The sequence below is a fragment of the Nycticebus coucang genome, chromosome 8 (genome assembly GCF_027406575.1).
Source record: "Nycticebus coucang isolate mNycCou1 chromosome 8, mNycCou1.pri, whole genome shotgun sequence".
Lineage (NCBI taxonomy): Eukaryota > Metazoa > Chordata > Mammalia > Primates > Lorisidae > Nycticebus > Nycticebus coucang.
In genome coordinates this window covers 130,477,224-130,496,696 of record NC_069787.1, presented here as the reverse complement: position 1 = coordinate 130,496,696, position 19,473 = coordinate 130,477,224, and the positions used below count along the sequence as shown (strand labels likewise).

Genomic DNA, 19,473 nt, shown 5'->3' with positions numbered 1-19,473 from the left:
AACCCTAAATTAGGACTAATTGTTCAATACTTATGCACATGTGACCGTAAAACTCAGTGGAAAGCAAGCAGGTTGGAAGGTAAGAGGGGAGAAAACTCACATGCACAGGTACAATGTATATTAATCAGGTAACGGGCACACTTAAAGCTTTGACTGAAACTGCACAAAAACAATTCAGGTAAACAAAATATTTGTACCACCACAATATTCTGAAAATTTAAAAAACAAAATGTAAGTTTAATCACAACATTTCTGGCTAATATTTTAATTGCAGATATTGTTTTGAGCTGAAGTTTAGGTAACTAAATGTTACATCTATAAAAGGATTTCTTTGAGTTTAAACCATATATTTCCAAGATGAACATTGAGTAGATACCAAAAGCACATCATTATTTAATTTTGGGAAAGATGACTAAAGTCATTCAAAATCTCTCATTTCCCAGTGGTTCTTTCCATTGTATTTTACAGTATGCATTTAAATAAGTAAATGTTAATAGCTAAATGCAAAATTGATATATGTTTTTGACAAAATTGTTTCAAATAATGTGGCTTGGCTCCTGGAATTGTAAAATATGCGTCTGAAATTGGGATTTTAGAATTTACACATTACAACTTTATTTTTAAAATAAATTTTCCTTATTAATTTGGTTTTATCTTTAGAGCTATAGAAAAAGTTTTTCCTAATAAGAGAGGCTTTATTCTCACCCGATCGACGTTTGCTGGATCTGGACACTACGCTGCACATTGGTTAGGAGACAACACAGCTTCCTGGGAACAAATGGAATGGTCTATCGCTGGGATGCTGGAGTTCAGCTTGTTTGGAATACCTTTGGTAAGCCACTTTCACAGTACTTTTTAAATATCATCTTAATAAGTTTTGGGAAAATGTTTAAAAGGGATGTAAGAGAAGAATAAGGAATATATGAGAAAAATAAAAGGATGGTTGATGTCTATAATATTGAAATCATTAGAATGGGAAAAATATTAACAAAATTTAATCAGAGCAAACTAATTTAGGAGAACAAATGTAAATATAAGCATGGTATATAAAATGTTTGTGTGAGAAAGGTAAATGAATGACAATAAAAGTAATAAGAAAAATAAATGTTACAAGTCTAAATCTATTTAAAATACTGGGTACCAGTATACATTAAATTTGTTCAGAGGAAAAAGGTAAAGACAGAAAAAACTGTTCAAAATTTCAAAAGTGAAGATCATGTATACTAAGAAATTCTAAACATAACAAATCTGACATATTTCTATCAAACAAAAAAGCAGGATACAATATTAACATTCTAAACTAAAGAGAGCTACTTCCTAACCAAAAAATGTAAAATATATTAAAAATTATAGTGACTCGTTTTTTTTGTTTGTTTGTTTCATATGCACAATAAAATGGCAATAAAAGGCAACCACACACACAATCTTGCTATGAAAATTTAACAAAATACATTATCAAACTTTCATTAGTCGAAAAATAAACTGAGTTGAATTAAAAGGAACCTTAGAATTGAGTGCAAACAATTTCACTTTTCTAATCTTGTGGAATTTCAGTAAATAATTAGTATTTAAAGGAAAACTTACAGTCTTTTATGCTTAAGTTAAAAACAAAGAAAGGCTAAATATTAACGAATCAAGTGCATGAATTTAAAACACAGAAAAAGGAAAGATGAGTAAACCTAAAGAAAGAATGTAGGTTAAAATGAAATAAGGAATGAAATTAACATAATAACAGCAAAGTCTCTATAAAAAATTTAAAATTCATAATACGAAAGTTGCTCTTTGAAAACTTTAGTCAAATGGACTGATTTACGTCATGTTTTGTAAAAAAAAGTGATATTAGAATGTATTTTAATATGAAGTGTCATTTATTGTAACATTAGTAATTAATTATAAAGAGTAAATATTAAAATCAGTGTAGGACTTTTTGAGAAATACTTAAACAGTAACTAAAATTGAAGATATTCTGTGTTCAATAATAAGAAGGCTTAATATAATAGGAATATGCATTCTCCCTAAAATGTTTTGCAAATTCAGTGGAATTCCAATTTAAGCCATAAAAGGGATATTGAGGAACATAAATAGATAATTACAATTCATGTCATAGATGATACATTTTTAACTGAGGATTTGTTTTGCTAGTTTAAGCTGTAGTAATCAATACAATGATACTGGACTATGGATATGTAAATAGGTTAAATATAGCAACATGAGACACAAGTCCATGCATATATAGAAACTTGCTTAATTATAACACTATCATTGCAGATCAGTGAGGAACGTATCAACTATTCATTATCCATTTGAAAAACTAAAATGAAGCTATTTCTCAAATCATACATAAAAATCTATCCAAGATAGACTAAAGACCTGTGTGTAAAAATTAAAAACGTTCTCTATCTTAGAAGAACTTACAAGAGTTTAAATGTATGACTTCAGGTTAGAGTACTAATTACTTAAACAGAATGCAAAGAACACAGATTATTAAGGAAATGAAAACTGTCCATCAAAAAGTCATTTGAGAAAAGTTAAAATGAAATAAATTTACATACAGGGAAATGATATTTTCAGTTAATATAGTCAATAAATAATCAATACTTAATTTAAAGTGCTTACTGTAAATCCATTAAAAATAAGAATAGAAAAATTAGTAAGAGATAGAAACACAATTCTATAGAAAGAAAAATCCATATGGAGTCAATAAAAGTATAAAAGAGTTCTCAAATTCCCTAATAATCCGAGAAATGCAAATATGAACATTGCATAAATGCAACCTGAAATGCACAAGTTCATAATTTTGTACTCGGTTCCTACTATGGTAACGTTTCTTAGGGGGGAATCTAATCAAGGGAGGTGAATTTGGATTAAAAAGCAACACATTTTAATTTACTTTTTATCATTAAAGATTATATCCAAAGAGATAATAAAGACATAAAAACATGATACTAGAAAAATGTTTCAAGAGACAATGAAGAACAAGCTGTGTAAAGTAATGTAATTACAGACCAGGACGGTGGAAAAGTGGACAACAGAAGATTGCACTAAGTTAGAGCATGTAAGGGCAATAAAACGTCCAGATAATAAATGATTCAAGATAATGAGTTGAGGCAAAAAATTCGAGGCTCCAGGCAAATGTGATGATCTGAACACAATAGATATATTTGTTATTTAGGTGGGAGCAGACATCTGTGGATTTGTGGGTGAAACCACAGAAGAGCTTTGCAGAAGGTGGATGCAACTGGGGGCATTTTACCCTTTCTCCAGAAACCATAATGGTGACGGGTATGAGGTAAGTGACTCTTGTTCTTAATGTTTTGAAATAAAACACAGTCATGTTTTTAACAATACAAATTATATATGTTAAATATATAGATGATATGGTCTGAAGGATTGTAGCTTGATTTTTAAAGAACAGTTAGAAGTCTTATTTTTATAGCCTCTCTCTATATTTTGTGTATAAGAAAGGATTAAACAAGGAAATCATGATAAAAAAGTATTCATGACCTAAATATTTTATTTAGGCCTAAAGAATATGTTGTACAGATTGTTAAATCACTGGTATTTTAAATTAGCACCAAAGTTTTTTGAATATGGATGTGAGCATTCTAATAACGTAGGTTGTACGTCACTTTTTTCTCATAAAATGTATATGCTATCAAGGATTTCCAGTTCGGGGGTTTTGTTAAAGAAAAAGAAGAAATTAAAGACAGTTTCAAAGCAATTTGAATCCAGAGTCTTTCTATAATGAATAGCTTGAATAAATATATTGAGGGAAAACACAACTAATACTTTTGAAACATGAGTTTGGACTCGCAGGAGGAGAAATATAAGAAAATACAGAGCTATTGTACCAGAACTGCGAATTCAACTAGGGCTGTCAGAGGCATATTTTTTTCAAGGAAATGGTGAAACTCTCTTAGGCAGTTAAGTATATGTTGATTAAAAAATTATTCAGTGTTCACACACTGGTTGCAATCAGGGCTCACATGCTGCTTGAGAGGCAGAGCAACTACTCAGCTCAGCCCGGAAGCAGGCAGCGTAAGACAGAATTAAAGATGTAAGTGGGAGTTTAGTTACTTCCAAATGCACCTAAATGATACATTCAAGAAATTTGTGTCCATGGGAAATTCTGATACTACTAACATTACATTCTATATTCAGAGAACACAGATGAATATAGAATGTAATGTTAGTAGTATCAGAATCTGTTCAGAGAACACAGATGAATATAGAACGTAACAAGATATCCTTAGCTACATTAGAGATTTATTGTTGAAGTAAAGGGTGAAGGGAAGGGAGAATTAGAAAGTGGGGAGTGTTTTCAGAGTCTGGTTTGGGTCTGAACCCGGTGAAGATGACTGGGAAGAGGACAGTGGTGGGCAGAACTGCAGCCATGGAGCTCTTGTCACGAAGCTTCCATCAGGCCAGTGAAGAGTCCTCAGGGCACAGCTGGACACCTTCCCTGTGTCTCCAGGAATAGCCTGTGTGGTATTCTCACCTTGCTCACCTAGTGGCTGGGAGAAACCAAAGGGAAACACACTTCAGTGCAAACAGAGTGGGGGATTCATCAAGGAGGGGCAGAAACCTTTTATTGATTTTGATAACCACGGCAGGGGATCTAAACAGTCTGCCCCCCATCAGTGCACCTGGGCTTACAGAGTGGCTTGAGCATGATTTCAGGAAGGCTGTACTTGGAATTGCAAGTCTGTGGGCTGGCCAGGCAGTTCTGTTCCCTGTGTCCTGAGCCAGCAGACTACCTGAGCTTATTCTTCCAATGGACAGGGCGCAGCCAAGATGACAGGTCCTCAGGCTAGTACATTTAAAGTCTTCACTTACATCCCATTACAGAACAGTTCACATGACTGAGCTCCAGGTGGAGAGGTGGGCTGTGCCCTTCACCTTCACTGGAGGGGCTAACAAGTCACAAAGCTCGGAAACAATTCATGTTTCAGTAATTCATTCTACCACTGTTGACGTGTGAAAAACTCAATTTTGTTAAAAAAAAAATTCATCTTTTCTGAGCATGTATATTTATATTGACATTCTTTATTATATTGCTTTAAAAATATTGAAATATACACTTCAAAATTAAGTGTAATTAAAACATGTAACATATAGCTGGAAATATTAAGACACCTTGATGATGAAATAGAGATAAGTTTAATTTTTTTTGTAAAAAAGCTAAAACTTGTATAATTTACTAAAAATTTTTAAATTTATACAATTTAAGAATAGCTTCAAAAGCTCCTATTTTAATCTTTTTTACACTTTAGTTTTCTTATGGTAGTTTCTCCTCCTTTTTCACAGCATCAGGACCCAGCATTTTTTGGACAGAATTCACGTTTGGTCAATTCGTCCCGGCACTATTTGACAATCCGCTACACACTGCTACCGTTCCTCTATACTCTGTTTTATAAAGCCCATGTGTTTGGAGAAACAGTGGCAAGACCAGTTCTTCATGAGTGAGTATAATGAACAAAAACAAATATCTTTATGTTATATTATAATTATATCTATATATAATATTCAAGCATATGTTGAAAAGATTAATGGAGATAAATCAAGGTATCAAGTACATTTCTGTTGTTTATTTTTACATTTGTGTAATTGACTTGCTAAGCTATATAATGATAATAAAAATAGATAATTTGATACATTGGACAAAAATAGGAACAAATTGAGAATTAATAGAAACCACAGGAAAAAAGGTATGTAAAATATGTTAGGAAAATTATAGCAGTAAGAAAGTTAGCCATGGAATTATTGAAAACATATCAAGGAAATATTTGCGTAATTATGTAAATATAGACGGAGGGCCTTGTATAGCAATAGCAAAAATGTGATCTGTGCTTATCTCAATCCAGATCAAAATAAAACTCCATAACAAAGAAGTTTAAAGAGAAGAAAGTAGAATATGAAAGATTTTTTCCTACTTTGTGAACCTATCATACAAAAGAAAAGTAATTAAACAGAATAGTTGTTCACTAGAGATAAAAGTAACCTTATCACCTACAATAGAATTATAAGATAATTTCCTTTCTTCCTTCCTTCCTCTCTCTCTCCCTCCCTCCTTTCCTTCTCTTTCCTTTATTTTAAACTAAAATGGTAAACTGAATAAGGAATTTAGAAAAGTTTACTTTGTCATTATATCTTAAGTGTTGTCTTTGTTCTTAGGTTTTATGAGGATACAAACAGCTGGATTGAGGACCTGGAGTTTTTGTGGGGCCCGGCATTACTCATTACTCCTGTTTTAAAACAGGTGGGTTTTATAAGTTTAATAGATGTATTGCTTAAAGGGAATTCTGTATAAGAAAATACACACTGTGTTGTAAATAAAGCGCAATTTGAAAACCAGGTGATCGCATGAAAATGATGGGAAAACAGTGGGGTGTGGTCTGTGGTTTTTACCTACTTTTTAAAGTGCGTGTCCACGGAGGGATGCTCGGATAAGCATATTCATGTATGCAGTGAACGTGCAGTTTGTAAAAATCCGTGTACATGCTCACATTATTTTAATTGCCACTCAATTAATTACATCTTTGTCTCTTTGCTTTTGGTATTTTTTACCTTGTGATATTGTCTAAAGCCTATAAAACAGCCTTATAAGCTATAGAAAATACATGGAGCTTAGAAACATAGAGGAAATTATTTTCCCCTGACTATTAAAAAAAAAAAATCCTGACAATATTTGACAAGATTCTCTCTGTTAAAAATGAGACTAACAAAGTATGTATTATCTTGCTTTATTTTAGGGAGTAGATACAGTGAGTGCATATATCCCTGATGCTACCTGGTACGATTATGAAACTGTAAGTAAACTTAAAAGACGTTTACGATGGCTTCCAACATTTTGGGTACCAGGAAGCAGTTTCATGAAAGACAATTTTTCATGGACTGGAGTTAGAGGGGGATAGTTTTTGACTGTTCAAGAGCATTGCACTTACTGTGCACTTTATTTGTATTATTATTACATTGTTATATCTAATTAAATGATTATACAAATCACCATAATGCACAACCAGCGGGAGCTCTAAGCTTGGGATGGGAGGTGGTGACACACGAAGTGTTGCTGTGTCCTCAGAACCACTTCAGATCATGGGACGTTAGATTCTTATAAAGAGCTGGAGGCCTAGATCCCTCACACGCAGTGTTCACAGTGGGGTTTGTGCTCCTATGACAGCGGTTCTCAACAGGAGAACAGGTCCTGTCACGACCCACAGGAACTGTGTGAAAGGGTGGCAGCCTTAGGAAGGTTGAGAACCACTGTCCTGTGAGAATCTAATGCTGCTGGACTGACAGGTGTGGTTCAAGGGCGAGGCGAGCAGTGGGGAGGAGCTGGAAACACAGACGCAGCTTGTCTTGCTTCCCTGCTTCTCACCTCCTGCTATGGGTCTTGGTTTGTAACAGGCCACAGATCAGAATGGGTCCGTCTCCACAGACTGGGGACCAGAGGACTCAGAGATTCATAAGGAGATTATTGAACACTTGCACGTGGAAACCTAACTTCAACACATAGCACAGATATTTGTAGAGTTCCTATTACTTTTAATATCATAATAAATAATAATTTCACACTTGAGAAATGTGTAAAAAATATTGAAGTATACCCTTTATTACATAAGAACTAGACTTTATTATGAAATTATATTCTTTAATATAAAGATGTAGTATTCATTTTTAAATGGTGGAAGTAAGAAGTCAGCAGTAATTAAGGAAGAAACGGTTAAGAATTTTATGCTTTTTCCTATTTTACATGGTTATCTTATAAAATAACTGAGTTTTCAGCAAATCTTAGTAACTATTTTTATATATTATATCCCAACATTTGGAAAAGTCTTTTCATTCATCATTTCAACTTTGAAAGGGCAAGATAACAGCATTTATACACATAATCTACTTTTTTTCTATTGACCAAGACCTCTTAAGAAGCATGTATTTTAATAAAAGGCATTGGTTTTTTTGTTTGTTTGTTTGTTTTTGAGATAGTTTCACTGTGTTGTTCTGGGTAGACTGCTGTGGAATCATAGCTCACAGCAACCTCAAAGTCTTGAGCTCAAGAGATCCTCTTGCTTCAGTTTTTCATTTTTAGTATAGACAAGGTTTTGCTCTTGCTCAGGCTGATCTTGAACTCATGATCTTAAGCAACCCACCTGCTTTGACCTCCCAGAGTGCTAGGATTATAGGCATGAGCCATTGTGCTCTAGCTAAAAGGCATTATTCTATGTTATCACTTAAATTTGCAAAGGAGACCCTTTATTTGTATAGAAACAATGATTTTTAAGAAAATCCTTTCTAAAGACATGGTTAATTTTAACCCCAAACAAAGAATAAAAAGTGGAGCTAAATAATGGCCTTGCTAATTATTATAGATAGGATATTAGTTTCTTTAGGTTGATTGCTTTTTTAAAAAATAAAACGATTTTTCTTCTGCTTTGTGCAGTAAATAGAAAAGATAATTCTCTGTAGAAGATGAAAATATATTAATATTCATTTGGATAGCATGAATTGCTCATGGTAAAAATTGTTTCCATGTGTAAATTTTAATTCTTATAGAATTTAAAGTCTTCACTAGTAATACAAAAATCTTTTTGTATTTCAAATATTAGGGTGCAAAAAGGCCATGGAGAAAACAACGTGTTAATATGTATCTGCCGGCGGACAAAATAGGATTACATCTTAGAGGAGGGTACATTATCCCCATTCAAGAACCAGATGTAACAACAACCGCCAGGTAAAATGAAAATCGTTAGCTAAGATCTGAAATAAAATTCTGATATTTTATAATTTTTTAAGAACCTGAGTTTAATGTTTAGCTTATTACCAAATGATAGTTGACGTAGAGAACTAATACTTAACTCTAACTGTCATTGTTTAAAATAATAAAATTATGTATATTCCTACAAATGTTTTAAATTCAATAAATGAATATACAGTAGAACCTCCATGGTTGACAACCTTTCTACATCGACCACTTCCTGAAGATGACCCCATTGCCGCAGACTGTATGTACACCGCACCGACTGACCCATATGGTAGAGCTGGTTCCTCGTGTTGACCACCTCAGTACATTGACCAGTTTCTTAGGGCCCCGTGGGTGTAAGAAACTGGTCAGCAGAAACTTACAGAGGCTCTTGTGTAATTTGATTAGAAGAGTAAGGCTCCGGCCCCATATACCAAGCCTGGTGGGTTCAAACCCGGCCCCGGCCAAACTGCAACAAAAAAATAGCCGGGCGTTGGGGCAGGCACCTGTAGTCCCAGCTGCTCCGGAGGCTGAGACAAGAAAATCGCGTAAGCCCAAGACCTGGAGGTTGCTGTGAGTCCTGTGCATCATGGTACTCTACCGAGGGTGGTACAGTAAGACTCTGTCTCTACAAAAAAAGAAAAGAAAAGAAATAAATTCATCTCTTGTTCCAAAACTTTAATTATATTCACCATTCCATATACAGAATTGAAGACAATCTTTGATACTTAATAACATAGACTATTACATTTGCTACATAATTGAGAAAATAATGTGTCTATTTTTACTTACTTTAATTTCTATAAAAAATAAGTTACACGAGTTTATCTTTCTGCTATTTTTTTCTTTTTTACTTTTAAGTTGATAAAAATGTGTGGATTTTTAAGTTAGATAAAAAAATAAGTAAGTTGTTCAGTAAAAGTAAATCTCAGAAATATTTAGAAAAATAGAAGAATCTTGTAAATTGTGACTCTCACCAGCACAGAGTCTCGTCTTGAGTTCACATGTGTTTCTATATCTGAAATACCCCAACAGAGAGTCACTCCCTATTTCTTACCCTGCTGTGTTTTTCTTAACATCAGGGATATCTGAACTTATATTCTTTGCTTTTTCTTGTATGAGTGTTCCTCCTCCCTTACGCTCTAAATGCCCTAAAAACGGGGACTGAATTGCTGCAGCTTTGTTCCCCAAATCTATACATGATCAGGTTGTTATAGGATTTCCAATTCCCATATTTCTTGAGGAAACAAACTAATGAGAGAATGAATGTGTATTAGTAATTTAATTATTTTGGCCTTCTACAATTAGCAATTGTCATAATGCAACTATTTTATGATTATGCTCTAAAAAATGGCTATACTGTCGAGCTGTACTTAATTAACAAGAAAAGCATATGCTTTGGTCAATGAATACTAAAAGGTATATATTCTGTACAGAGTAGGTGCCTTGACTGTATGGTGTGAAGAATACTATTTTGTGGCAATATAAAAATGAGAAAAATATTATTGTTGATCATAGGTCTCATTTGTAGTATTGCAGTTATCTTCATTTATAAGGTAATTAGAGGTTTCACTAAGCATTTTTTAAATTTTCATATCATACTTCTCATTGTTTGCACGTAAGATGCAGACTTAATGCATTGCGCCTTAGGGTTACTCAGGTTGAACTGAACAGTCACAGGACATTTTTTTTTCTTTTTGAATTAAAATGTTACACTGTTTCAATTTTGAAGGTGTCACAACCTTTTAAAAAATCCAGTCTTGTATTTATTTCTTTATTTTCTAAGTATATAATAAATTATTTCTGCATGCATATAAGAAAATTGATATTAAAAATTATTGATACATATGAACAAACATGAAATAGGTTGAAATGAACTTATTTACAGGATGTTTTATTATACTTATTTGTAATCATATATACACCTAATTTTCCTTAATAGCCGTAGGAATCCGCTAGGACTTATAGTTGCATTAGATGAAAATAATAGAGGAACAGGAGACTTCTTCTGGGATGATGGAGAAACTAAAAGTAAGTTCCAAAGTTGCTTGCTTCCACATATTCATTCTGATGATGGAAAATGTTGATTTTATTTGCATAGGTTGCATACATTTTAAAAACATCAAAAATGTCCATTTTTAATTCCTCTTGTTTTATCTGTTGTAAGCCTCAGATGGTGTCATATAATTCAAATTTTTACTCATGTCGTACGTATTTAATTAAAATATCTAGTTTTTTTGTCTATTGGATTGTTTTAAAAATCATTGACAACACTTTATCTGTTAGATTAATATTAAAAATTAAAATGATCAAAAAGTTCCCAGATATAAAAATTGCATCATATTTTAACTGCTTTAAATTACCATAGTGGTTAAAACTAAAATGTTGTTACTATAGAGAAAAAAAAAAAAAACTGTGGCATTTAAGGGGTTTAGTTAATTAGTGTCAAATGATTTGAGGTAAAAGTGTCCTCATATAAATGCTTCACAATTTTTTTTTTTATTTCTCAAGTCTCAAACTTACGATTTCTATATAGCAAATAAATGACAAAACTGGCTACTTTATGCTAATGTGTAATAATGCCACGGTAAATTTGTTTGGAATAAATTATTCAATTACAATTTTCTTTATAAATGTAAGGGCTTTTAAAAATCTTGTTTCTGATTGTAGAGGGTTCTTGGTTACATATTTTAATGTGTGCACACACAAAATGACGGGTTAGCTGCTGTTTTTGCTTATTACTCCTCAGATATATTAAAGAATATACTAAATGCCTATAAACATTCAAGTATTTCTAACCTAACTTCCAGAAGTTTCCTATGTATTGATGAACTGTCCTCCACCTGGAAATATGGAAAGTATGAAAAAAAGAAAGTCATGCTCTTTAAGTCTTACTATTGATGAAAGTGTAGATGTTTTAAAACTACCACAAAGATTCAATAGCTCTCTCTGAAGAATTGGGATAGTCACAGTTTAAATCATTTTTATTTATGATATTAAATGGATGTGTTAAAAGTAAAATGTATTCTCTATAATCATCATTTCACTGGGATATCTTCCTGATGCAAGCTGTGAAGTAAGAAGCAGCATTCACAGCCGCTTACCATAAATAGCCTCATGCTTTTACCTGCAGTCTTAGCCTTGGTAAGCGCAGTCTTTTGTACCCTTCACCTACATTTCTATCTCTAGCCCAGAGCTCTGTGGACTCAACCTTTCTTTTTGTATGCCTAATGAAAATCTAAAACGTAACCAGCCAAAAAGAGCTCAGATCGTACCACCACGGATCTGCCTCACCTGGGGTTTTCTCCTTGCCAGTTGATGGCAACGTCATCTCTCCAACACCAAACACCTTGAGTTGACCATTCTTGCTCCTAAACTAAGAATTTCGACTAGTTCTCCCTTGATCCAGATCCTTCCATCAGCCCCACCATTCTCCCAGCTCTCTTTTAATTACTGCAGTAGCTCCCTAACTCATCCTTTTTTTTTTCATTCTATTCCAATCCACCGTGTGAACTTTCCTTTTAAAACACGACTCAAATCATTATCACATCTCTGCTCAAAACCTTCTAATGATTCTCTTTTGCACCCAATTAGGAGCAATACTACCTAATGCCCAGAGAACTTGCCATGGTGTGCGCTGAGTGCTGTTATGTGTACCCGTGCTCACGGATAAGCACACACACTCATAGCCCCAAATACTCTCCATTTCTCATTCTATTTAAGCTCATCAACCTTCTTGCTCTTTCTCAAACACCGGGAGGTGACAGCACACTGGGGTCTGCTTTCCCATGGAAATAAATTCCAAGCACTTGCTCTTTAGAAGTTCTGTGAAAGTGGATTCCAGCTGAATCTAAATTCCTTGTCATTGTTGATCAAACAATGCTGTTCACCTAATAGGGCTCTTGTTAGCCAATAGGACAAGATTTTAGGGTTCTTCCAGTTTCTTGAATTAATAGCTATATTTCCATATGCATCCCTTTATTTCTTCAGGTAAAAATTTATATTATTGTAATAATTTCTTTTCATAGAAGTAGGTGGTTAAGGATAGGAAGTATATAATTTAATTAGTTCTCTTATAATACATACGTAGATATAGTTATATGTATATAAAAAGGTAAAGAAAATGATAATTCTGGATAATGAATTTGTAGGCAAACATGCAAACACTAACTGGTCTTCAACTTCAGTTCTGATTATAATTTGCTAGGATTAGAATTTCAAGCAATATTGTTGAAAGTATTATCTACGTCCTAAGATTCCCTTTATATATTTCACACTCTGTTTCCTCCAAATGGTTGCATTTCTAACGTTTTTTATTAATGAGCTATGTTGATAAAAAGTCTTGTTATGTATATGGTACAAAAAATTATTGTCTTCTCCAAATTAAAAGTTATTTTAATTACAAAATAAAGTTTATTTCCATCTTTAACTTATATCCATATTTTTTCTTTTTTCCCCCCAAAATTACAACAAATGAAAAACTAAAGAAAAGGATGCAAAATAAAATTACGATCTGCCACATCTTCCCAAGGAAAATATCTCATTATGTGGTTTACAAGTGAGAGAACAGGCACCCATGCAAAAATGCATTTACAATTATTTATCTAGTACACTAAGATTTTTTTCTCTCAATCTCCAAAAAAATTTTAGCAGTTTCGGAAAAATTAAAGTAGGTTAATATGTATTCTTTTCCTTTACCTTCTGGGCATTTACAATATCAGATTAGTTTGTCTACAGATAGTGAAAAAGTAACTAAAAAAATTTGTTTAGATCTTTAATCAGTAAACAAAATCCATTTTTTCTTTGTTGTATAACTGCAAAAAAGAGCAGAGAATTTAATATTGCATTTTGTGCTAAAAACTTTCTTTTTTTCATTTCAGATACTGTACAAAATGGCAACTACATATTGTACAGATTTTCAGCTTCTAACGTAAGCATTATCCTTTGACACACAGTTAAATGTACACTCTGTTAACGTCTGGGTTATTCTTTTATCATGAATCTTTTTAAAGATCTTCATATTTACCTCCAGGTTTTAATGAAATGTAATAAAATGAATTTTTAAATTAAACATTTAAATTTTAAAATTATACATAAATTTTTACCTTAGAATTTTAAATTTAACTGTATTATGCGTTTCTAGCCATGAAATTGATGCCTAAAAGTCTGTATATGTCTTCATGCGGTAAATTCGGTTTTAAGAAATGTTCTCTAGGAAAAAAAAACTGTATTTATAAATGTTTTAATGTATCAGCTGCAGCAATAATAAGTATGGATTTGGGGTAGAGTTGAAAAACCTAAGTGCAAAGTAAAATTCTGAATAATTTATAGGAATGATTTTCATAGATGTTGGATTTTCTAATATGTTCTTTTTGCCAAAGCTTTTTTTTTAAATAGAATCAATATTAAGGCTAGAACAAAAGGTGTTATATATGTTGTATCATGAGTCATTTATATTATCTGTGTAAAGTTTTATGGCACATATATAAAAATGAAATAATTATTAATGAGTATATTTATCTATGCTGCTTGGATGGGGAGAGTTGGTAGGATGGTTTTTTTTCTTATTTCATACCTCTATTGTTATTTAAGTTTCCTGCCTGATGACATAACAGATAATATGCTATCCCATTTTTTCCAGAATTCTTTAAGTATTGAATGCACACACTCAGGGTACCAGGAAGGAACTACCTTGGTATTTCAGACCATAAAAATTCTTGGGTTGACAGACACTGTCACAGAAGTTCTGGTGGCGGAAAACGGTCAACAAATGACCGCCCACAGCAATTTTACTTATGATCCTTCAAACCAGGTAAATGCAATCTTTTAAAATATTTGCCCGCCGTCTACTATTACCCTGGTACACGTCATCAGGCACATGGTTTCTTCTTCTTCTTTTTCTTTTGTGACACGTCTTCCCTCCATCCCAGCTTGTCTCCCTCCCTCCCTCTGGCTCTTTTCACTTCTCCATTCTTCCTTCCTTTTTTCTTTTTCTTTTTCCTGCCAATATTTCCTTCATGTCCCTCCAATTTGTAGTCACATATCAACATGAACAGGACTTCTTGCTACGTCTCCCTCCTCATTTCACTTTCTCCTGGATGTCACTTGGAGCACAGGCCTCCCTGTATTTTTCATACCATCTTTTGCCCTGAACTGCACCCTACCTATTGTGGACAACAAAGACTCCAGTGATTTAGCTGCATATTGAAGATTTTTCAACATATTTATTCAATCCATTTCTTTAATTGATCTCTCTATTCTTTCTTTTAGGAACTTTCATTCTCCTCAGGATGTATCTTTTGCTTTCCTGACTTCAAACTTCACATGTTTTTCCTCCTATAGCAGACTTTCCATTTCTTGTGAGTTTTTGTCTTCTTTAAAGAGGGCAATAGTGAAGGAAAGAGGCCTCACGGAACTGAGCTCTGCTTTCACTCTGCATTTAAGCACTTTTAATTAATTTCTCTTTATCTCAGCATCTTCATATATAAAATGTGATATTTAAGTCATAATGTTGCTTCGGTTAGTAAATTAATGTATTTGAAATGTCACGGAAAGTAATAGTTTTTGAAACACAAACCAATTTTTTTTGCATTTATCTTTCCACCATTTGTATAATATTAGATTACTAATAATATCAGCATAGGCTAATTATAAACTGTTTAAGGTATAAAACATTGTCTTCATTTTTTGCACAAAATTAATTGTTTATTTCACCTTTGTGTCATAGTCCTCGAAGCATCACAAACAAATAGAAAACTGAAATTGAAATTGGTAATGTTACCAAGTAGGGAATCAAATGAAAGTCTTGTAGCCACCAACAAAGTTATAGTAAAGACAATGCTCTATTGAAAATAAAAAAAAGGAAATTGCTAGAAAACTGTATGCATCATACTCCTTCAAACCAGCAAAACACTCCCACATGCACAGGAACACAAACAGAATTTTTCTCCCATAAGGTATAGAAATGCAATTTTTAAAAATATTGTGGATGGGTAAATGTGTTTGTAATGGGAATTCCATGAAGCAATTCCAGAGCGGGCCAGGAACACATTTAAGGATTCTGGGGATGATGTGTCCTGTGACATGGAGGTATGGGACAGGGCAGATGAGACTTCACTTACACCTTAGCAACATTAAGATGAAATCAGATTTAAATGCAGTCCGCTCTGCCGTGAAAGAGGCTTGGCTCAGCTCTGGGGTTTCAGTTGCTCCCTGCAGTCTCCAGTGAGAGGGCTCAGAAGGCGTCTTCTAAACAACAAAGCTGTGTCTGCGTTTGGGCCGCTGGCAGCTGCTGTTTGCATGAGACTGACAACCCATCATGACCTTTGGAGGAAGTCGCCACTTTTCCTTGGAAGTTGCCACCTTTCCTTGTGTCCCCTCCGTGTGTAGTGACAGCTTCTCTGCTTACACACTGGGCAGTCTGTTACTGTCTTATCACCTTCAACGCTAACACCAACCGCAGCTCCATGTACATTGGCAGTGCGGGCATCGAAGTTTCCCCAACAAGACTGCGCAGTGTCTGTGGCCAAGAGCCATGAGGCCACTTCCTCTCTCCTGTTCCTTCAATACAATTAGCAAACTTCCTCCCTGTTTGTTTTTCTCGCCTTTCCACAGAGGCCCAACACCTTCCTCATGAAGTGAATAGCCACAGCTAGGCATTAAACGACTAGATAACTGGGTATGGTTGCACAGAGCCAGAACTTCAGCAGGCTCAAAGCTTACAGATTAGCTGAAGGTTTGCTTTCCAAGTTTTGCTTTTATCATAAAAAAAATAAAAAGCGCCCATCTGCTCTCTGTAGGAGTCGACTGCCGTGTTCAAGGTTAGCAGCCCTAGTGAGTAGAGCCTGTTTGCTCCTGTTCCATAGGTGGGGGATTAGAGATAGGGGTGGCTTCTGGTTCCCCATTCACCATCTCAGATCCATCCCTGGATCATTGTCTTCCAACATTTTTTGTCTAATTCCTAAGCCCTATAATTCAGGGCTATTCACTTAGCAATTTTCAGAAAATATGTCATGGGTAATTACTTTTTATATAATAAACTTGATATAATTTACATATTCCTACCATTTAAGGTTAAATTAATATAATTAAATAATGACAAGTTTATAGAGAACGTTATTAATCTAGAAAGATTACATGCTATTATAATACAAAAAATAATTTTGTTTGGTTAATATGTGCAATATCAATATATATCTGTATCCATTTTTATGTCTAGCTTTATGCTTAAATGAAACATAACCAGGCTCTAGTAAGTTTATCTTTCTAATTCTGCAGCTTTAACCTTTATATGGATTTTCATTTCTCAAAATAGTTTTGAAAGTACGTTTTTTGGATATCAAAGAATAAGCTATGTAGATGAAAATGCTGTTGAGGATAAATTTCGTCCATGTTAATTCCCAAGGTATATAAGGAAGAACCAAAGAAAACTTTATAATCCCAATAACAGAAATTATTGTGTATATATACAGCTATTATATACATAGTGCGTATACACAATATGTCTATTGTGTATGTGCATATATATATATTTTTTATACATCCTCTGATTCTTTTCTTTTTTGCATAATGCAATATTTTCCTCTCTCACCATTATCTCTCTAACTTTTAAGGAGTATATAATCATAGGTTTAGAATTAAAGAAATTGTTATTTCCCTTCTCTGACTCTGCGAGCCAGCATATCAACTATAGCGCACAACTTTTTTTTCTTCCCGGCATATTCCTTGAGGGAATTAACATTTATTTCAAGCCTAGCATATTTCAGGCATTGCTGTAGATGCTTTAAATTTACATCTTGTCAAATCTGTGTAGCAACCTCTTTCATTAGGAGTTATTAACCTGGCCCTGGCCCAAAACTGCAACAACAACAACAGAAAACAGTTATCTTAGGAGGGGCGCCTGTGGCTCAAGGAGTTATTGTCCCCATTTTCTAGACAAGGAAATTAAAGATAGTGCAGAATATATAACTTTCTCAAAGATTTACAAGCACCGAATGAGAGAACTGAGAAATGTCTGACAGATAACTCCTTTCCACCAGTGTCCCACAGTCTCCCATAGCTTTTCCATCTCAGGGTTTTATACATTTTGGTGGCATAACACTTTTCTCCCTTGTATTCTGTTCCTCAAGAATTATATTCAAACCATTAATGATTTGAGTTGAAGAACTGCTGGAGGTGCTACATTCTGTAAAATGTTACATATTTCTAAATTGTGTGATGGTGAGATGTGGTCTTTAATGTTTTATTTTATTTGTTTTTGCCTTCAAAGATTCTCCTGATAACGAATCTCCACTTTAACCTTGGAAGAAGCTTTAATGTCCAATGGAATCAAGTTTACCCAGAAAATGAAACCTTTAACTGTTATCCGGATGCAGACAACGCGCCTGAAGCAGCGTGTAGACAACGAGGCTGTTTATGGCGAGCGGTAATAATAGTTTTGAGTGTGACTCATGATTTGTACATAAGTATTTCAATGTGAGCTTTATGTATTATAATTTTTATTCTACAGCATATAAAGTAAACTCACATAAAGAAGTATTTAGAATTTGAAATTAGCATCTCTGATAAACAGTTTTTTATCTTAATTATTTCTCTAAAGCAGTTCTGTAAATGCCAATAAATGAATGTATAAGTTGCTTTCCTGGCACTTCAGAGAGTACAACTTTATACTAAAGTACTGATAACACAGTGCTTTACTTGTTGCTCTGTTTATTGTTGGGTAAGATATTATGCCAGTAGTTGATAGACTTTCAAAAGCATTGTCTCAAATTATTAAAATTTATTTATTTGAGTGATTAGTTTTGTTCCATAAGTGATGATAATTCCAGCCAGTTATTCTGGCTATCATTCGAGCAGGATTAAGTTGGCTGTGGATAGCAGGTGTTTTCACCAATGTTGTACCAAACAGATATGAGAACTATCCCCTTTTGCTATTAGATTTTGTCAGGAAAATATGTCATAGAACCAGATAATTAAATGCATGTGTTAAATCACAGAGGATAGTCAAGATACATCTCTCAGCAACTTCCAGAAATGTCTACGTTTATGTGAGGGCGATACACAGAATCTCTAGCCCCATTCTTCGCCATTGGTTGTTAGAGCTGCATAGTCTTTACCATTAGTGAAGATTAAGGAAGAATTGAGGAACAGAAAAATTGAGGAGAAGAAACAGATTGTGAAATGAAGAGTACTCAAAGAGTGAAATATTTTTTATTTCTCCATCTTCCCTTTAAATAACAGCACTCTAGTCAAATCTATGCCCATCCAACCCCGTATTGGATTCAGAGCATTCATGTTCTTCCATTGTCAAAACACAACATAAGGATATTCATTTCACTAAAGCACAAATAACTACTAAATATGAAAATGTAAACAAAGAAGTATTTTTTTCTGAAATTATAGTTTTTCAGAACTATAAGTATTTTAGCATTTACAGATTTTTAGGTGAAATTTTAATGTTAGGAAGTGAATCAAAAGAAAGATTTGAATTTGATTATTTGGGGTAGAGAAATACTTCCTTGTGTTTCTTTAGATGACGTTTTTTCTTTGTTTAGTCATCCAACAATTTTGTATTGAAACTATATTCTAGTCATTGCTGTAGGTGAAAAAAAAATAAACAACTCTCTCATGTGATAGAGCTTTTTTTGCAGTGGGAAAACCATCAAACAGTAAAAAAATTATATGTTAGATGTTAGATATATACTGTAGAGCAGTGGTTCTCAACCTTCCTAATG

The 19,473-nt window shown here is 33.7% G+C and overlaps 1 protein-coding gene across 1 annotated transcript in view; it reads left to right on the top strand.

Moving 5' to 3' along the window:
- Nucleotides 1-19,473, top strand: part of SI (sucrase-isomaltase) — a 93,881-nt gene that overhangs the window by 32,814 nt on the left and 41,594 nt on the right. The window contains exons 16-25 of the mRNA XM_053600537.1: nt 661-832; nt 3,173-3,289; nt 5,308-5,462; nt 6,175-6,259; nt 6,753-6,809; nt 8,607-8,731; nt 10,683-10,771; nt 13,621-13,670; nt 14,382-14,552; nt 18,009-18,164. Coding sequence (XP_053456512.1) covers nt 661-832; nt 3,173-3,289; nt 5,308-5,462; nt 6,175-6,259; nt 6,753-6,809; nt 8,607-8,731; nt 10,683-10,771; nt 13,621-13,670; nt 14,382-14,552; nt 18,009-18,164 — 1,177 coding nt within the window. The remainder of the gene's footprint in view (nt 1-660; nt 833-3,172; nt 3,290-5,307; nt 5,463-6,174; nt 6,260-6,752; nt 6,810-8,606; nt 8,732-10,682; nt 10,772-13,620; nt 13,671-14,381; nt 14,553-18,008; nt 18,165-19,473) is intronic.